The sequence below is a fragment of the Aethalodelphis obliquidens genome, unplaced genomic scaffold (genome assembly GCF_003676395.1).
Source record: "Aethalodelphis obliquidens isolate GAN/ISIS:26980383/991018 unplaced genomic scaffold, ASM367639v1 scaffold59, whole genome shotgun sequence".
Lineage (NCBI taxonomy): Eukaryota > Metazoa > Chordata > Mammalia > Artiodactyla > Delphinidae > Aethalodelphis > Aethalodelphis obliquidens.
The window spans coordinates 1392384-1414083 of NW_020838003.1; the positions used below are offsets into that span (position 1 = coordinate 1392384).

The window sequence follows — 21700 nt, forward strand, 5'->3', positions numbered from 1 at the left end:
AGGAAGGAACAATGGGAAGAAGTTATTTTGGAGAGACCAAAGAACAAAGGCATGAAGGTGGATTTTAATTGCCAGGATACCTATTACCCATTGCCTTGGTTCTGAACACAAAAGAAATTGTGAAAAGATGAGGTTTTCTGAAGCCAACATAACTTATTTCTTCTGACGAACAATAACCACTGTAACCGAAACAGTATAGAATACTTATGCTGTTATTTCGTCATCTATAAAGTGACGGGATCACAATAATATGCTTTTTATGGTTCTTCCAAATGGGAAATCTCATGACTCTTGGTTTTTCTTTTATATTATAAGCTTCTTGACGGCAGGGATCATTGTACTGATGGTTCAATAAATGTTTAATGAATAGATTCACTTTTACACAAATTATATTCATGTGATATTTTGCCCAGTAGTCCCATTATATGTGGATTTCAAATTCTGATGCCAATTTATTAACAACTGTGAAAACCAACACAGGATCTACTTTTTGGATTGCTTTTGGAAGCAAGTTAGGTGGGTTAAATTTTAGTCAATCTTGGAATCTTAATACTTCTCTAACCTTTCCTTTATCCTATCATAAATGGATATATTAAAAAGGAAAGCATTGCAAGAGACAAAGAAAGGATAACAATAAGATAGTGATGCCTTCAACCTTCATCACCAAAATGTGTAAAAGTGAATATGTGAAGAAAGAAAAGTGCCAATGATTCCCAGAGCCAAGACAAATCATGGTAAATACTAGTTAGGTGTTGTAGTGACTGAGGGAAATTCTAGCTTCCAAAAGGATTAGAGTAGATGGAACATATGTCTTTTATGTCCTTTTAATTGTCTTTCACTCAATAATTTGGTAAAACACTAACCAGTTCCAGCAACAACAGCAAAATGGCATGATCCTCTAGCACCAGCTTGTATTTCCTTCAAATCAAACTAACATTTAGAAGAGCAGTCTTCATTTCAACACCTTTTCCGAACTCTGTGCTTCACGGTCTTAACCTGCCAAGAATTTCTTTATATTCTCCCAATGTCTTAAACACAGTAAATATCCACCTACTATTGGCTCAATAACTAGTTTTTACACAGAACTAAACGAAGAAGAGAAACCTCTCTGCGAAGTTCTGTAATTGCTATCTATCTTCATTTTCTTACTTTGCATTAACTTCCTTCATGCAACCTACATGTAGCCAAATTCAAGTGTGTACTATGCATCTTTTTGGAGCTTTGAATATTCAACTGTCTTCTCTGTCTGGAATTCCCTGTCATTCATCTTCAAAGACCTAATTTCTAACTAACATTCAAGGCCTAGTTCAAGCATACTTGTTCCTCATATCCTTCCTCATTCCTCTACTTCAAAGACATCTCTAATATTCTTCCTCCATAGCACAGAATCTATAGTTTCTTTCAATCAATTAGCACTTTCTAGATTGCTTTATACATACTAATTTACAAACCTAATTTCCCCTAGTAAAGTACATCCCCAAGGGGGAAAAGCATCTCTATCATATTAGGTTTCTGGTTTGAATAACTGGGTGCCTAAGAGAGTCGTTTACTGAGAAAAGGAAGGACAGACAGTCAAGACTCAATTTGTTTGCTCTCAACTCTGAAGGTATCTGGAAGAAAACTAGGCTGAAACAAAAAAATATAATTTTTAATAAAACTTCATCAAACTGGTACACTTAAAATACATATTGTATGTCACTTATGCTTTAATGAAAGTTGATGTTTAAGAGTAATGGTTTTCAATATTTCAATATTGCTTTTATTTACTATTATATCACATATTCATTGCATATTTTCTCATGTTGTGGTTAGCAAAAATACACAAATCACTCTCTCTGACAACCTATCTCTACCCATAATTGAAGTCTCCCCAAAATATCATTTTATATTATAACCTTTAAGAGTTAAAAGCACAGTAAATTAAACAAGGGAAAAATCAAATAAGGGCTTCTTTTAATGCATTTAATTTTATCTTTAATTTCATTCTGAAATAATTTCAGACTTACAAAAAAGGGTGAAAATATAGAACAAAGAATTTCCACATACCCTTCACCCAGGTTCTTCAAATGCTAACATTTACCAAAATCACAGTATACAGTACAAATCTAGAAAATTAATATTAATGTGATACAATTAACTAATCTAAAGACCCACTTAACATTTTGTCAATTGTCCCACTAATATCCTTTATTTGGTCCATGATCCAATCTATGCCATTCCGTTGCCGTATCTTCTTAGTCTTCCTGAATCTGGGACAGTTCCTCAGTTTTTCTTTCATGACCCGGAGAGTTTTGAAGATTACTGGTCAGTTAGTTTGTAGAATGCCCCTCAGTTTGAGTTATTCTGATGGCTCCTCATGATTAAATTCTGTTATGAGCTATAATAGCACAGAAGTGATATTGTGCCCTCTAGAGCACAGGATGTTAATGTGACTCATTAGGGTTAAGATTAACTTTGACCCTGTGGTTAAGATGCTGTCTGCCAGGTTTCACAAATGTAAAGTTACTCATTTTCCCTTTGTGATTAATAAGTCCTTTGTGAGGAGATACTTTGAGACTATGTATATACCCGATTTCTCATTATATTTTCGTCCACTAATTCTGTCATTCGTTGATGGTACTTCTCTGCAAAAATTATTACTGTAGTGTTTGGCAATTAGCAATTTTTTAAATTTCTATCATTTCTGCTACATTTATTAGCTGGAGTTCTACTATAGGGAAGAAATGTCCCCCATTTACTTAGTCAATTATTATATTATATTAGGCAGTAATTTACATAGTCATTTATTTGCATCAGTATTAACTCACAACAATTTCTTGTGTATATGCCCAGCAGTGGGATTGGTAGGTCGTATGGTAGGTATATTTTTAGTTTTTTAAGGAACCTCCATACTGTTCTCCATAGTGGCTGTACCAATTTACATTCCCACCAACAGTGCAAGAGGGTTCCCTTTTCTTCACACCCTCTCCAGCATTTATTGTTTCTAGAGCTTTTGATGATGGCCATTCTGACTGGTGTGAGATGATATCTCATTGTAGTTTGGATTTGTATTTCTCTAATGATTAGTGATGTTGAGCATCCTTTCATGTGTTTGTTGGCCATCTGTATATCTTCTTTGGAGAAATGTCTATTTAGGGCTTCTGCCCATTTTTGGATTGGGTTGTTTGTTTTTTTTGATATTGAGCTACATGAGCTGTTTGTATATTTTGGAGATAAATCCTTTGTCCATTGCTTCATTTGCAAATATTTTCTCCCATTATGAGGGCTGTCTTTTCGTCTTGTTTATGGTTTCCTTTGCTGTGCAAAAGCTTTTAATTAAGTTTCATTAGGTCCCATTTGTTTATTTTTGTTTTTATTCTCATTACTCTAGGAGGTGTGTCAAAAAAGATCTTGCTGGGCTTCCTTGGTGGCGCAGTGGTTGAGAGTCCGCCTGCCGATGCAGGGGACACGGGTTCGTGCCCCGGTCTGGGAGGATCCCACATGCCACGGAGCGGCTGGGCCTGTGAGCCATGGCCAGTGAGCCTGAGCGTCCGGAGCCTGTACTCCACAACGGGAGAGGCCACAGCAGTGAGAGGCCCTCGTACCGCAAAAAAAAAAAAAAAAAAGATCTTGCTGTGATTTATGTCAAAGAGTGTTCTGCCTATGTTTTCCTCTAAGAATTTTATAGTGTCTGGCCTTACATTTAGAGAAAACCATAATTCAAAAAGACACATGCACCCCAATGTTCATTTTAGCACTGTTTACAATAGCCAGGACATGGAAACAACCTAAATGTCCATCAACAGAGGAACAGATAAAAGAAGATGTGGTACGTACATACAATGGAATATTACTCAGCCATAAAAAGTAACGAAATTGGGTCATTTGTAGAGACGTGGATGGACCTAGAGTCTGTCATACCGAGTGAAGTAAGTCAGAAAGAGAAAAAGAAATATTGTATATTAACGCATATATGTGGAATCTGAAAAAATTAGTATAGACGATCTTATTTACAAAGCAGAAATAGAGACATGGACATAGAGAACAAACGTATGGCTACCAAGGGGGAAAGGGGTGGTGGTGGGATGAATTGGGAGATTGGGATTGACATATATACACTATTGATACTATGTATAAAATAGATAATGAGAACCTACTGTATAGCACAGGGAATTCTACTCAATGCTCTGTGGTGACCTAAATGGGAAAGAAATCCAAAAAAGAGGGGATATATGTATACATATAGCTGATTCACTTTGCTGTACAACAGAAACTAACGCAACCTTGTAAAGTAACTATACTCCAATAAAAGTTTAAAATATAGAGACTTTCTTTTGTTGTATGTATTATAATTCATTATTATCATTTTTTTTTTTTTTTGCTCATATTATCTCAGATTTGGCAATTGGGAGCTACTTTAATTTGGGTCTACAACAGGGTTCTTAACCTAGATGAGTTTCAAGTGGGCTTTGTTTTTCTTAAACGGTAAGTGTTATTTTCCCCTTAAGTACCATTTTCATGGTTTGCCTCAAATTCGTAAATAAATCCAAGACTCTAAAAAAATTCAAAACCATTGTTCTTATCTACTAATACATACATTATGACTGCTGTATTATTTTGATTAGTTGGAGTTTTGAGGTTTGAGGTGATGATTATGGACCAGGCCAGAAAATTAAGAAAAGAGTAAAAGTCAGCAGTATTTTCTTCACTCCTGCAAGTCACTATGATGTTACACAGTAGTTAACATTATAGCCTACTTTTTTGAGTGACTATTAACATAAATGTTGAAGTGACGTGGAATTAAAATGGGAGCCAGAGACAAAACCAGTCTGGCCCTGCAACCAGGTACTTGACACTAGGTAAGTAACCTACCAATTATCCTCAATCTCCATAATCTTCAAAAAGGAAATGTTAGAGAGGATCACCTCTATTGTTTCCTCCTGAGTTCTAAAGTGTGATTCTATGCTAGGACATATCAGTGGTAACTTTTACCTAAAGGACCTCTGGCAGAGAGAACAAATGGCTGAAAAGACAAACACATTAGAAAACAGACTTCTATTATAGTAAATCACACTAAACTGATTTCGTAGAAGGAGCTTCATGAATCTTGCTTGAGTTATAGGACATTAGACTTCAGCGATGAAAAATTTATAGGATAGAATTAGTCTTTGAAATTCTACTTTCTTTTGTTCTTGATCATTAAATAGCCTTCCACCTCGCCTTTTATGATTGTAAGTCAAGACCATTTTAAAAATGTTTAGGGCATTTCCTCCTTTTACCTTCAGAATATTGCCAGGAACCATTCTTTTCCATCATATATTAAGAAAGAAGACCTGGTACCTATTCCTTTCATTTCACTGGTTTTCCTCTCAGCAAGGTTTATGTTTTCCCCTGCAGCAGTTAAGACATATCTCATAAAAAAGAAATAGTATAAGGGCATAAAGCTCTTGAGTTAGTAATTAACAAGTCAAAAGACTTTAAAAAGAAAACTATATTCAGCTCAAGAAAAAGTTCTTACCAGCCTAGAAGACTCAGAGTTCAGTAAGCTGAGCTTCACGGTAGCTCAGATAACAAATTTCTGCCAACAGTGTTTGGCTATCAAGATACAAAGAAAAACAAAATTTGGGGGAAATTTCCAGGATAGTTTAATTACTTACATTTTTCATTCTAAGGAATTTCATTTCTATTTCTTTATTGTCAAAGATTCCCCCCCATTCTCTCCTCTCAGTTCTTGTCCTTTATTGTCCTACTGTGATTTTTAACTAGGGGTGTTCATCAAAATTACCCATTACGCTTGAAAAACAATAACTCTTACGTCTGTATCCCAAACACTCCTGACTTGGTAGCTTTTTCTTGATTCTGCAGCTTTTTTCTTACAGTTCATGATTCATCAGACCAGACCACTCTTTCTTCAGTTTTTTGCCTGGTTCTCTTCCTCACAGAATGCCTGTATCTCTGCCTACATGATATGTCAGAGATGCTTTCCCTAACTTCCTATTCAAAGTAGTCCCTCCTTCTCTCTCCTCAACAATATCCCTTTACTCTTATCTATATTTCTTCTTGGCAGTTATTACTACCAAATATTACACATTTATTTCTTCTTTTGACTATTACTTTTCTCCTAGTCCAAGCACCAAGAGGGCAGAGAATTTCTATTGTGTTCATTGGGATATTTATACTCTACGTCTAAGGTAAGCCTTGCCCATAGTAGGCAATGGATCAACATTTGTAGAAGGAGATATGTTCCACAGCTGAGACCCACTTTCCCAGCAAGTCAGCAATGTTACAAAATAGTAAAATGAAAATCTCTCAGTATAACAAGATATGACACGAGATCCTAACAAAGACTTAACTATATATCACATCTTTTATTTGAAATATAAAAAGCTTCTCAATAATCTAAGAATGGGTGTTAGTCATGCTCTTTTAAAATATATTCATATCTGTTAATTTCTTCTTTATAGATGAGTCTGGGAGAAATTTCGAGATCTACAAAAGGGAAGAGTTAAAAATAAAAGGAGATGGAAGGCAACGGACAATTCTCGCCTTCACTGATTCTTTCGCAAAGGAGCTGTGGGATGGGTGGAGAGCATCTGCCCCCTCTTAAGGAGTCATATCAAGATCATCTGGGGCCTGTTCAGACCTGTTCACTTGACCCTTGAGCCCCCAGAGAAAAGTGCTAATTTAGTGAGCTGTCTTTCCAGTGTTCAAATCCCCAGATTTGCACAACAAATCACCTATGGAACTTTACCACATTCATATGCACAGTCACCACTATCATTAGGCAATATGGCCCTAAAACAAAACATATTTGTGTCAAAGAGGTGGCAACTAGTATGGTTAATCTAAAACAGCAGATAAACCAAAGCTCTTTAACATTACTCGTGACATATAATATATTGTGTTTTAAGTGTTCTCCTTGGTTACACTTAAACTATGATTAATCTGAGTTAAAATTAAATATAACGAATTTTCTAAACAAGTTTCACCTCCCAATAACCCTACCTCCTCCTCCTTCTACCTTGTTAAAGCAGAGGCAATAATTTATTCTCTCACAGTTTCCATGGGTCAGGAATGTGGAAGCAAAACTTGGCTGGGTGATTCTAGCTTGGTTTTTCTCATGAAGTCTAAGTCAGATGTCAGCTGGGGCTGTTCAACTGAAGGCTTGACTGGGGTCAAAAGATATAAGGATTCCACTTTTGTTTTTCATTTTATTATTTTTTAAAGCCACTTTATTGACGTATGATTGACATGTAAAAATCTGTACATATTTAATGTATATAACTCAGTGAGTTTGGGAATAAATACACACCCACGAAACTAACATCACCATCAAGACTACAGACATATCCATCACCTCCCAAAGTTTCCTCCTGCTCCTTTATTATTAATTTTTTTGTGGTAAGAACACCTAACATAGTATCTACCCTCCTAGAAAATTATAAGTATACAATATAGTATTGTAAGCTATAGGCAATATGCTACATAGTAGATCTCCACAACTTGTTTTGTGTAATTGAAACTTTGTACTCTGTGACCATCTCCTCCTCATTTTCCTACTCCCTCTGCTCCCTGGCAATTATCATTCTAGTCTCTGCTTCTATAAGTCTGAATATTTTAGATTCCACATATAAGTGAGATTATGCAGTATTTGTCTTTTTGTGTCTGGCTTATTTCATTTAGCATAATGGCCTCCAATTCCATCATGTTGTTGCCAGTAGCAGGATTTTCTTCTCTTTAAGGTGGAATAATATTCCATTTTGTGTATAAACCTCATTTTCTTTATTCATTCATCCATGGCTTGATAATTAGGTTGCTTTCATATCTTGGATTTCACCTTTAAGGTGGCTTACCTGTACGGATGGCAAAGTGATTGCTGGCTGTTGGCCAGAGGTATCAGTTATTCTTCACACGAGCCTCTCCACAGAGATGCTTGAGTGTTCTCACAGCACGGCAGCTGCTTTCCCCCAAGACCTGTTTCTGCCCTAAACACTGGGGTAGAGTTTTTTTCTTCTACCCTTCCCCTAGACGCTATGAGTCTTTGTCTATTGCCTGGACACAACAGGCTTTGCTGCACCTCCTCCAGCAGTGTAAGACTCTTACTTTTTGGAGAAAATGGTCCCAGGAAGGGAGCAAGGCTTTGTGCCTGCCCCCCTCTCCAGGTTATTCTTGACAATGAAACCCACTCAGTGAGGTCTGCATCCCTTTCTCTCCAGATGCTGATCAAGGATCATCAGTGGCAAAAGGGAACAGGGTTCATGAGAATGGGGGCTGAGATGGAGCTCCATCCCAGGCTCCATACATCACCCTGAGAAAATCCCTTGGTGTTTTCTGCCCTGAGAGTCTGGGAAAATCAGGGGCATCAAATGCGGGTGAGAGGCTGTGCTCCTTATTTAGATCTCCCACAACAGTTGAGCAAATATCAACTGGCCATCTGTCAATCACCTTCTCAGTTCTAGACATGCTATGTTCACACTCTCCTTTCTTCTTTAGAACTCTCCTGTGAGCATAGGACTGCTATCCCCATCGCACTGGTGAGGAAACCGAGGTATTGGGAAGTTGCTACTTGTACCTACAAGGCCTCTCACCTTGGGCAGGCTTAGACCCAAGACTGTCTTGCCTTTCCTCTATAGTCTGCCGCCTTCTACACATTTACAGGTGTTTAAAATAAAGGCTGCAGCTCAGGAACAGCCAAATGGAAGAGATGCATAAGGCAAGGTCTTGGGGGAGGGGTACAGAGCTTCCATGCTCTTTCCAGGCTGTCACCCTCCGAGCACTGTGATGTGTTCACCAACACAGAAGCTCCACCCTGTCTTCTTTTGATGGTTACCATCACCACATTATCATTATCTGAGACTCTCTTACAACCTTCAAATAATTTTAAAAATTTACCTCAATTTTATTGACATTTTAAAGCCTCTGTTTCCTCTAGAAAAAAAAGGTAATAATAATTCCCATCTTGCAATATACTTAAAAAAAATATAGACACCCAATAAATGCTAATTTACTTCCTAAACACTGCTTTCATAATATTGTTAAGCTGATTAAAGCCTTCATTTGTCATTTATATCCTCTTATTTCAAGTCCAAAGTTTCTGCCTCTCAAGATTGTTCATAATCTACCTCTATGTTCTTTACATTCATTTGTTCATTTATCCATTCTTTCACTAAACATATGTTTAACATTTAATAATTTAAGAACCCTTTTCAAGATAAGAAAGTATGAAGTTCAGTTTAAATTAAAGAGACAACCATGAAGCAAATCACTGGGACCTCAAAGTACTCCCTTGGTTCAGGAACTATGTGGTAAATATCACCTGGGTTTGATATGGAGACTATATTTGACTACCAGGTAAACTAAAAGAAGAGTGTATTTGCTGACTAGTTAACTAAGGTAGAGATACCAAAGGAGACTAACGGAAACTGTGCTTTTCCTCTACCATAGGGACACGTTTCTCCCCATATCGGTGCAAGGAAATACACTTTTTGCTGTCAATTTCTTCTACAGTTTCTGTCTGAACCTATGTGGCATGTAAAGAAAGCCTCCTGTGTTTGTGTAGGGCTTGAGTTTGGTGAGCCATGATTTTAGATAACCATAGGAAGTCATAAAATGGCTAGCATAGGAGTTAATAATTATTCCAACATCGTTAGGGAAAAAACCCAATTTTCTTGGCTTCAAATTTCCATGAGGTAGTTTCATTAGAATATCATTATTGGTTTTCTTCATGCCTCCAACTCTGATTTAATTGATAAATTTGAGATAAGGCATGCTCATCTCAGTGCTGTAGATCTAACAGTCTACAATAGGGCAATGGGCGGAGGGAGGAAAGAAAGAGATTCAGTCTTCTATCTGTCATGCTTAAAGCTCTCTACCTGTCCTATAAAGGAGACCTGAAATTATCCAGTCAGATAGAGATGGGGGGTTGTGAGTAAGATTGTCTAATTTAGAACAAGGTTTCTAAACCTTAGCACTGTTGACGTTTTAGACTGGATAATTCATATTCCTTTATTGTGTAGGGCTGCCCTTGTGTTGTAGGTAGTTTATCTCCTACTAGTGGCAGTAGCATCCCTTCCCAGTTATGACAACCAAAAATGTCTCCAAACATTGCCAAATATCCCTGATGGAAGGGGCTGGGACAAAGTGCTCTCCACTGAGAATCACTGATTTAGAATAAGAAAAATCTTTGTGGCTATAAATTTAAGTCATGTGCAATTCAGCTCTTATAAATAATAAAACTATTTATTCTCCATCTGTCTGTTCACCATATCTTTCAGTTGGCTCTAAACTTGGGAAGGGAAGGGGGGACTGTTATTATTATCTCCTCAAGACCTCTACCTACATTAATTACTTCAGATGCAATGAACTTATTAAGTTTGAAAAATTATTTTCTCTTTTCCAGTTCCATTCTCTGATGCTCAATTAGCTTTAGAATAATTTCTAGTATTTGAGCCAGAGACTCAGCCTATTACTTAATCTATTTAATGGTATTAAAAACAAAAGTCCTTTTTTGATGGTTATAAAACCAAAACTGCAGCACTTTATTCCTTGACACCTAAGCTTACTGTCTGGTGAATATACTATATTCATTTCTACTTTCTTGTCAATGGAGTCTACCTAGAAAACCTTTACAATTCCATGTGCCCTTTAAAAAACTAAAGAAAACAAATGAAAAAAACCCCGAAAACAAAGCCCTAAAGACCCAATTTAACCTCCAGCTTCCTGATGAATTAGAGAAATAGTGAGCATCTTGTACAGTCTTTCAATTTTATGAATACAGAAACTAACCCCAGGAAGGGACATGACTATCTAAGGTCACGAAGTCAACCAAGTACAGAGCTAGAGGTAACGCCTCTGCCTCCTCTAAGTCCCAGTTTAATACTCTCAACACTTCACAACTTGATGACTGTTGCTCCCTCTAAAGTCTTGAAGAATTTATAATGCAGCGCCTCCCGATATATCTTAACAATAGCATGCCTTTTATCGCTCAACCTTTGCATTTTTTTGCATCTTTTTTTATCCTTGACTGAATTATAAGTACTGTGAGGCCAAGGACTGTATTGAGTTTCTGCTGCATTACTCCAAGAGCCTCCTGTAGGTCTGAGCACCCCTTAGGGTCTAGGTCTATCCTGATTGACTGCCTCACTAGTGGTAGGAGAAAGCAGCCCAGGGGCACAATGCATAATGCAAGTAAAAACAGCATCTCCACAGGAATTTGTTTTCTGCGTGATAATCAGTCTTCATAATGGGAATTAGTGCCAATGAACAAATAAAAATGTGTCTGAGTTTCTATATTCATTTTCCATTTCACAGAGACATGGTATGTGTAGAATTTTATACATTGGCATCTCAATGAACAAAATATATTTTTAATATATTGGCATCAGTATTAGGATGAATAAACTCATGATAAGTAAAACTAATAATTTTTCTTCTCCAGTATAATTGTTGGAAATCTAATTTTAAGCATGGAAAAAAAGAAGGTAAAATACCCAAAGAATTACATTAAAAGTCAAAAAGCTGAAAGAGAGAATAGGCTTGGGTACTAAATTTGCCAGGTCAATACAGTATGTATTTTACAATTCTAGAAAATAAAACATATAAAATAAAGTATACTACAGTCTCAATTATCTTTTAGAAGTAGATGATTTATATATTATTTCTCCTCAACTGCTCTCTGCCAGTTCACAAGGAAAAAAGAACACCAGTTTGAGAATACTGACTAAATTTCTTCTGGACAAGAGTAAGGCTAATAAAGAAGACATAAAGAACAAATTTAAAAAGAGTCCTTTATAACTTCCAGGGCAGCACTTGTGCCAAGAGCTGACTGTGCTTTGTACATATATTACCTTCAATTGTAATGTTGAAAAACATTGCTCTATTCAAAAGCTCTAACAATAAGCATCCACACAGAGTTAGCAGGCCTAAATAATTCCTCATCATCCTGGGATGCAAAATGATGCTGGAAAGAACTATCTTGTATGTTAAATAGGTAGGTCAATATTTGAACTGAATGCAGTTATGGACACATTTTGGATGTGGGGCGCAGTCATGGGAGACGTCACAGAGGTTTCCAAAAGGCTCTAGCAAAACAAGGGAAGTGAATTAAAAGATCAAAAAAGCCTCAAAAAGGAGTCAATACTCACAATGTTCATCAGGGTGAGGAGGTAGTTTTGGACGTGCTCCTTGCCATGGAAACGGACCACAGAGTCATCCACTCCCAGCAGCACCTCGATGTTGTAATCGTTTTCTCCCGCGTGTCTGCGTCGCCTCATGGCTTCATTCAACTGCTGGTCAATGTTGCTGTAAACAGTACCTAGATCATCAAGGCCTTCCAGATCCGATTCTATTAAGAAACAAAAGGAACCCAGGCATTTCAGTTTCCCCAATGGGCCTTCTAGTAACTTCTTACAAAAAAAGATCTTCTTGGGGAACTATAATTATCATCCATAGTCACCAAGATGTAGCTTTTCAGTTTATTCCTTAAATAATGTGCAAGTGCATGTGTTCAGATAGACCTCCTATAAATTCAACACAGAACAGCAACACTGAGGGCAAAATAATATTACTGCATAGAAAGCAGTGCCACCAGCCAGACCGACTGTTCCAGGAGGAACAGAGTATTTAGTCTTCCTCCAGCTGTATCCTCAGTGCAGAGCCAAAGGGTGCAGAACATAAGTGGGCTAAGTAGCTATTAAATAAACGGAGACTATAAACTTAAAGTTCACAGCTTGATAAGTTTACAGTGGTTAAGTTACTTTAATTATGGAGTGTGGAATTTGTATCACATAAATCTAAACTGCTTCTTTTTCAAGTAGCCTTAACTTAAAAATCAAATTATAGCATGGCAACACAACAAACAGCATTTAGTGGTATGACTATCAGTGACCATATATTACTTTATTTCTTATGAGTGTGGTTTTCTAGTGAATGCTGCTAGGCAGACAATATAGGTCTTCCACATTTGTACTGGCCATCATCTGGATAGCAGGCCATTTCGATAGCTGTATATCTGAATCCGTGAGATACCAAAGTAAAAATTCAGTCAGAAAATTACCTATAACAGAAGAATATAAAAGTATAAACTATTTTATGCTGTGGAAGGAACTTAATTATTTTTACTTTCCAAGCAGATATACATATACATAATACACAGAGAGAGATATACAGATATACATGTACATATATATCTCTAGATCATCTATGTATCTATCTATGTACCTGCTTGCTATCTATCTATCTATCTACCTGCTATCTATCTATCTATCTACCTATCTGTCTATCTGTCTATCTATCTACCTGGAGAGAAAGAGAGTGAGAGGCATTTTCAGGTTCTAGTTATCTAGATTATCTAATTACCTAGATTCAGATTACCATAGTTTTGGTGAAGAAAATGCTTTGGTGAATTAAAAAATAAAATATGTTATTTGAATACTAAAATAAAAGTTATTAATCAAAACTGCAGGTACAGAACTGAAAGAATACTCATTCCCATTTCAAATATATGAAACCTGGAAAGGATTTTATTTTACATACTGCCTTGATGACTAAAACAATCACATATCTAAAAAGAAGTCTGACAGAACCAATTCTGACTCATGCTTTATATGGAGGCTTATTTAGCGTTGTACTGAGGCCTGTAAGCCATTTGAAGCAATGTCTGACATTAATGAATAGGCATCTCCCTCTCCATCTTTGTGGTGTTAGTAAAGTTGAGGGGGAAAAAGCAGTGTCTCTTGGTCAAGAAGATTGATAACCAAGCCCTAGCCACATGGGACTAGAAGTAGTAGAAATAAAGATCTCACTCATACCCTTTCCACTTTTAAAAAATATAGAAAAACACCAGCACCCTCCCCTACAAGTATGGGCACAGCCTCTGAATATGACTACTGAGGTTTGAAAGCTATACTGTAATTTACTTTGACCCAAGCCCAAATGCTAGATCATTAACTGGGATTTTTCTGCTCATCAGGGAATCACATTGGCTCTACAATAAGTAAATAACTCTCACCACCATCCACATCAAATAGAAATCTTTCCTTAAAAGCTGTTTTTAAGAGCTGTAAACCCACACTGAGGGCAAGAGACTACACCTGCAAACAGCTTTACTATTCAACCTCAGTCTCTTCACACACTTGAGAATGTGAAAGGTTGTGATAGCTAGCGTACAAATAGGAAATTCATACATGAGCTCCCAGTTCTAAAAATGGCTCTTTTTGGCAGAACTGTCAGTGGCAGTATCCAATGGAAATATACTAGCAATGTCATCATGTCATTAAGTCTGATGCATCAATGAAGAAGGCTGAATACTTATTTCAGAAGGACAGTTCATCTTGCTCTAAGATACCTTTGGTTTGGCCTTTGCATCCCTCCTAAAATAGGTGGTTTTTTGGTAAGTGAATCTATTTTTTCATTGCATGAGGAACCTGAGAAGGCAGAAGGACGTCTTTTTCTTTCAACCATTGCTTTCATTCAATCAAGAATACTTCTTACATTTAGGTCTTTAATCCATTTTGAGTTTATTTTTGTGTATGGTGTTAGGGAGTGTTCTAATTTCATTCTTTTACATGTAGCTGTCCCGTTTTCCCAGCACCACTTACTGAAGAGGTTGTCTTTTCTCCACTGTATATTCTTGCCTCCTTTATCAAAAATAAGGTAACCATATGTGTGTGGGTTTATCTCCGGGCTTTCTATCCTGTTCCATTGATCTATTGTTCTGTTTTTGTGCCAGTGTCATACTGTCTTGATTACTGTAGCTTTGTAGCATAGTCTGAAGTCAGGGAGTATGATTCCTCCAGCTCCGTTTTTCTTTCTCAAGATTGCTTTGGCTGTTCAGGGTCTTTTGTGTTTCCATACAAATTGTGAAATATATTTGCTCTAGTTCTGTAAAAAATGCCATTGGTAGTTTGATAGCGATTACACTGAAACTGTAGATTGCTTTGGGTAGCATAATCATTTTCACAATGTTGATTCTTCCAATCCAAGAACATAGTATCTCTCTCCAAGGAAGATATACAGATTGCCAACAAACACATGAAAGGATGCTCAACATCACTAATCATTAGAGAAATGCAAATCAAAACTACCATGAATTATGACCTCACACCAGTCAGAATGGCCATCATCAAAAAATCTACAAACAATGAATGCTGGAGAGGGTGTGGTGAAAAGGGAACCCTCTTGCACTGTTGGTGGGAATGTAAATTGATACAGCCACTATGGAGAACAGTATAGAGGTTCCTTAAAAAACTACAAATAGAACTACCATATGACCCAGCAATCCCGCTACTGGGCATATACCCTGAGAAAACCATAATTCAAAAAGAGTCATGTACCACAATGCTCACTGCAGCTCTATTTACAATAGCCAGGACATGGAAGCAACCTAAGCGTCCATTGACAGATAAATGGATAAAGAAGATGTGGCACATATATACAATGGAATATTACTCAGCTATAAAAAGAAATGAAATTGAGTTAGTTGCTGTGAGGTGGATGGACCTAGAGTCTGTCATACAGAGTGAAGTAAGTCAAAAAAAGAAAAACAAATACCGTGTGCTAACACATATATATGGAATATTTTAAAAAAAATGTTTCTGAAGAATGTAGGGGCAGGACAGGAATAAAGACGCAGACGTAGAGAATGGACTTGAGGACACGGAGAGTCGGAAGGGTAAGCTGGGACGAAGGCAGAGAGTGGCATTGACATATATACACTGCAAAATAGCTAGCTAGCAGGAAGCAGCCGCATAACACAGGGAGATCAGCTCGGTGCTTTGTGACCACCTAGAGGGGTGGGATAAGAAGGGTGGGAGGGAGACGCAAGAGGGAGGAGATATGGGGATATATGTATATGTATAGCTGATTCACTTTGTTATAAAGCAGAAACTAACACACCATTGTAAAGCAATTATACTCCAATAAAGATGTTAAAAAAAAAAAAAAAGAATACTTCTGTCCCTATTTCCTCCTGTGCCATATAGTGTTCTTTTCTGTGATTCCTAAAGTGGGCAATGTCAAACATTTGAAAAAAAGACAGTGGTGGAATAACTTCTGGTATGTTTTATTTATATACATCCCTATTAATTAACAAATAGGTCTGAGGCTGTGAAACATCTTCATTCATAATGAATTTTTCGCAGTATACATACTTTACGATATAATGTTCACAAGCTTTGTAATCAGATATGCCTGGCTTCAAATCCTGGCAGTGTCGCAGTGTGATTTTACTTAAGATGCCTAACCTCTCTGAGCCTCAGTTTTCTCATCTGTAGAATGGGATAATAATACCTCTTTTGCAGAGTTGTTGTGATTATATAATTAATATTAGTAAAAACTCTGTATACAGTGCTTAGATATAAGTGCTCAACAAATTGTACTTACTGCTGTTACTACTACTATGATGATGATGATTATGATGATGATGCTGATTTCCCATTATGATAGGTTTTCTATACCTTTTAAAGCTTCCTACATTTTATTTTATATGTCACGTATCAAATGGTTATAGTTCTTTTAAAATAGAGGTGAGAAAAAATCTGGAATTAATAAAGGAAAATCTGAATTGCTGATAATTTTAGAAAGAATGAGGGTAACAATATCTCATGAAGAGCACAAAGTAGATAAAGCAGAGAAGAATCGAATCTAGCATGCTTACTTTCAGTTAAAATTAGGATTAAATCCAATGAGACAAACTTGCTTAGTAGATTAAAAATCTAATATCAAATTGCAAAGAGCTTATAGATGGCACTGATCTTCACTCAGTGCATATTTATTGAGTACCTACTCAATAAATGGTAGACCCTGAGAAGATTAAGAACTCTTTAGTTGTTAACTCTGGGAACCACACGGTTGTACCAGATTTATATTCAGAATGAAGCTGAATTTGTATCATGTAGTCACAGACAATTATATTGGCTTAAATCACTTCCACAAGTTCTACTTTAAATGGACCTAATCAGGGTATTAGAACATGCCTTTTAGTAATAGTTCACACCTTTCTAAAGCTTCAGAGTTTAAAAGCAGGCACACACTTTTACAAAATGTGTGTAATTCTAATTCTGTGTCTACTTCTACCATTCTCTCTGTGCCCCCATAAGTATAGGAATAAGAACACTTAAAGGTGACTATCATGTTAGTCATGTCCAAACACTCCCTATCAGATCTGTTTTCTGCTTTAAGGACTGAGGAATCACAGAGAAGTCAATAGGCAAGTTCAAGAAGTGAAAGCAGAGTGACATTTTGTGCTGGGTGTTGCAAACTATGGATCTCTGTGACACACTGTTGGCATCCTGCTAAGTGCGTGCATTCAAGGTGATTTGAAAGGCTGTGGCTGAGTTGGACAGCAGAGATTGATTGATGTGATAACAGAGTTAGCAGGAAAACTGAGCATCTTAAAATATATCAATCAATAAATAAGGCCTTGCAATAAGTACAGTGTGCTACGTATTCCCCATGCTTCATTCCGAAAAACTGATGCTTAGGGTACTTTTCAAGCTTCACAGAAATATCAAAGGCAATCCCCTTAGCACTCAGAGTGAGTTTTCTGTTTTTCAAACTATTTGGGAAATGTATGTTTTTGAAACTTACCTTAGAAGTTACTGATGAGAATTAATTAATATTTTGGAAACATTTTGATTGTACCCTTTTTTGTACCCCGTAGCTTCCCAATGGCTGTAAAGGCACTTTCAGAAAAATAATGATTTTACTATAAAGCCTGTTTTTACAGAAAATATGAAATGTTTGGGGGCAAACAGGTGACCAATCAAGTCACAGTAAATATAGTTATTTTTAGAGTTAAAGATAGGATATAGTGTTAAATCAGAATTTTGAACTTACCAAATAGATAAAGTAGAATATAATTCGTTTTGCTAATTTATAACACTTGGGCCTAGGACATTTTCAGGATGGAATATGGCATGTTTACATGCTTAATTACATTTACAGGAAATCTAAGTGTAGATTGGTGAAATCACTTCTCACCCCAGAAAAAATTCCTATGGTTAAAAAATGACAGGAGACAAACTTAAAATTGGAAAGGTACAAGTTCTGATCAAATTCTGAAACTGATACAGATACATTTGAGGTTGGAATACAATCTTAAGCATACTGTGATAGGGAATGTGATAGAAGCATCTACCCTACATCCATTCTGTTATGCCTAAGGAATAGATTGTCATTCTATGTGAGGTAGAAATAAACCCAGTTAAAAGTCATTCGCAGACTCCCTTGTGACTAAGGACCACACATCTCTGGTCCTTCACTTAGTATTCCTTCCAGCTGCCTGGACCTTGGTCATGATATCAAGAGTTCTTTGAGGTAAGCCTGGATTCAAGGCATGTGCTTAGTTTGGTAGAATAGCTATAAAGAAGGGATCTGACCCCAAGGTGACTACGGAGCTGGCATCCCAGCCCTGGAACCGACTTCGTTACACAAAGTGCTATGGAGGACAGCACTTCCATCCTGTTTAGGCCATGTTTGGGTTTTCTTTTATATGTCACTGAATCTAGCCTTAATAGATATGACATTGACAATATTTAATTTTATTGTGTAGATTCCCTCTGCTCTCCTACTCCCTTTGGGAATGCAAATTAATTTCATGTTAATAAGAGAATGATAAAGTAAGAGTCACTTTACCAAAATGTCCCACAGCAGCTTTCTCCGTAGTGCATCTACTTCAGAAAATGAGGGAAAAAATGTTTTGCAGTAACAATAAACACAGAATGAATCTATATGTAGAAATTTGGCATTCTTCATGAACAGACTCCTGCTGTGAAAATGAAGTGACTGGAATGCCAGCTGGATTTTCCAATGGTAGGTGGAGATCCTAAGATCAGAGCTAAAAATAGGCGTAAAATCCAACACATGTCATCTGTTAAGGTCAGAAACAGAGAGGAGTTAACTTAAGTAATTGTTTTGACCTGTTTGTATCATTGGACAGTGATTTTTCCATTGATATAATTTAAATAAATTTATATTGTTGTGATTCCAAAAAGATACAGTAACAGCATCTCCACACATATGGGGGTACCATTATACCAAGATTAATAAAATGTTTTTTTGAAAAGCAGCTGAATCCTTCAAGAACTGGGAAATTCCATAGTGATAGTTCAAAGAACTATATTCAGGCCAATTTATGATGCCAATTTTGAAGTTTCATTAAGTAACTGTTGCTCTTCTTAAAAAAAGACATTACCGTTGAATGAATATTAGTTTCCGTGATTTCTTTTCCCCAATAGTTCTAATTCTAAAGTACATGTTTGCTTTTGTTTTCACTGACTACTTTAAGGGGTAGCATATGGCATTTTTAAACGGAAAACTTCTTACTTTTTAAGTAAAAAAACCCAATGTTTTCATGCTTTGAGTTTGTGATCATTAGCGAATGAACAAAATAGAAAGGTCACTTCATTGTCCAATATACAGAAAATCCTGACTGTTATAACAATCTCCTATATGTCAGTTAGAACGTTTTTAGCTGCAAATAAAGAAAACTTTATTTAAAGTGTCTTAAACAATCAGGAAATACATTAATTTCCACTACAAGAGGTCCAGAGGTAGGGTGATTCCTGGGCTAATCAGTTCATCAATAGATCAGGTACACACTTCTTTCCATCTTTTCACATCCTGCTTTGTCTTCCAATTCACTTCTTTGATTATTTCAGAATGGCTGCACCAATTCCAGCATCAGAGCCAGGTACCACAAATTGTATCTCTTTTGCATGTCTTTCTTAAAAGTAGGCAAAAATCTTTCCTAGAAGCCCTCTGGTACATTTAACTACGTGTTTCAGTGGCCTGAACTGAATCACAAGGCCATGTAAAAATCATTCAAAGATAACTGAACTCACACATGCCTTATTCCAATCAGAAATCAACTTCTGTAACTGAAGCCAGCCTCCTCTGAAGTACAATGTTTAGGAAAAGTGTGGGTTCATGAATAGTACGGAGATCCTATTTAAAAAGATGAAGGGGGAAGGCCTTGAAATAAAAGAGGAGGGGGAAATGGAAACTGCACCGGCAACTCACATTGCTGAATCCTCCTTTTTTTGGGGGGCGGGTACACGGGCCCCTCATTGCTGTGGCCTCTCCCATTGCGGAGCACAGGCTCCGGACACGCAGGCTCAGCGGCCGTGGCTCACGGGCCCAGCCGCTCTGCAGCATGTGGGATCTTCCTGGACCGGGGCACGAACCCGTGTCCCCTGCATCGGCAGGCGGACTCTCAACCACTGCGCCACCAGGGAAGTCCCTGAATCCTCCTTTATAAGTCCTCCTCTTCCACATTCCCTAGTAACAGTCTTCCATTGGTCTCTTTTACTCTATCTTAGTTTGCATTCATGCATTTTATGTTTCATTTCTCTTATTGTAATCTGCCTGCCTACAGATCACTTCTGCATTCTTTTGGCCCGGAAATGGCTGTTGACATTCAGTCCTTCGTTCCTATAGTAGTGGACTCATCACTGCTGCTTGCTCAGCCCCATTCCAACCATTTCTTGAATAAATCACTGAAATGTCTGGGTGTGGGCAGGGTTGTCAAAGTACAGTATTTTCTGTTCAATTCAAATGTCAGATAAACAACAATTTTTTTTTAGTATAAGTATGTCCCAAATATTATCATGGGACCTACCTAATACTAAAAACTTCTTCCATGTTCACCCGAACTTCGAATTTAAATGAGAATCCTGCATTTTTAGTTGCTAAATCTGGCAAATCTAGGTGTGGGGCTTCTGTCTTTCTCCAGGCAGTTCATGTAGGTACAACGACCTACACCCTCCTGCCTTCACTTCCCCACTCCACTCCTGGACACTCAGCTCTAGCAGTGGGCATTGACCCAGGCAGGGCCAAGTACTGTATTCCATTTCTTTGACTCTAGTAATTGGATGGGCAGATGGCCTAACTCATGACAATGAAACTATGACCTAGGACCATTTTATTTGGAACTACTAGGGAAGAGAAGTTCTCTCTACTGAGCTTGAAACTGGCAGAATATAACAGTGAAGGTGCTTGGGAAAGCTCAGGACACTTATTGGTCTAAGGTTAATGCAAGAAGAGGAAAGTGAAGATTATTAATGGAAAGAATAGTTCTGTTCCAGTGATGACTCCAAGCCTCTGAATTCAACCATTCTTTTGATTTTTTCGGTTTTGTGAGTCAATAAACAATATTACCACCTGATTTTCTTCTCTTACTGCTTTCGAAAAAAATTCTTGCCGAAGACAGTTTGATGTTAGTTCCTAACAACTGAAAATAAAAGAACCTTGATGAATAAACCCATCTATGTCCTTCCTGCTACAGTCACCGATTTTCCTCATTTTCCTTCCCACTCTTTAATAAACTATTCTTGGGCTGTACAGTCCCTTAAAAATGATGATATATTCTGTTTATATTAAAAATCTCCCAAATTAATTATTTTATTCTCTTTATATCATTTTAAATTTAAGGGCTTTTCTACTAGTGATCTACTTTCTAGTTTGTTTCTTCCATTGCTCTTATTCAGGTAAAATCATAGTTTAATTATGGAAGATAGTACAGTTTTTAATTTTCAAATTTTTTTTTTTTTTTTTTGGTACGCGGGCCTCTCACTGTTGTGGCCTCTCCCGTTGCGGAGCACAGGCTCCGGACACGCAGGCTCAGCGGCCATGGCTCACGGGCCCAGCCGCTCTGCAGCATGTGGGATCTTCCCGGACAGGGGCATGAACCCGCGTCCCCTGCATCGGCAGGCGGACTCTCAAC

At 37.3% G+C, this 21700-nt stretch overlaps 1 protein-coding gene across 1 annotated transcript in view; it reads right to left on the reverse strand.

The window, feature by feature from the left end:
* The window catches only part of ADAMTS3 (ADAM metallopeptidase with thrombospondin type 1 motif 3), a 297648-nt gene that overhangs the window by 56245 nt on the left and 219703 nt on the right, over positions 1 to 21700 (reverse strand). The window contains exon 5 of the mRNA XM_027087432.1: positions 12123 to 12322. Coding sequence (XP_026943233.1) covers positions 12123 to 12322 — 200 coding nt within the window. The remainder of the gene's footprint in view (positions 1 to 12122; positions 12323 to 21700) is intronic.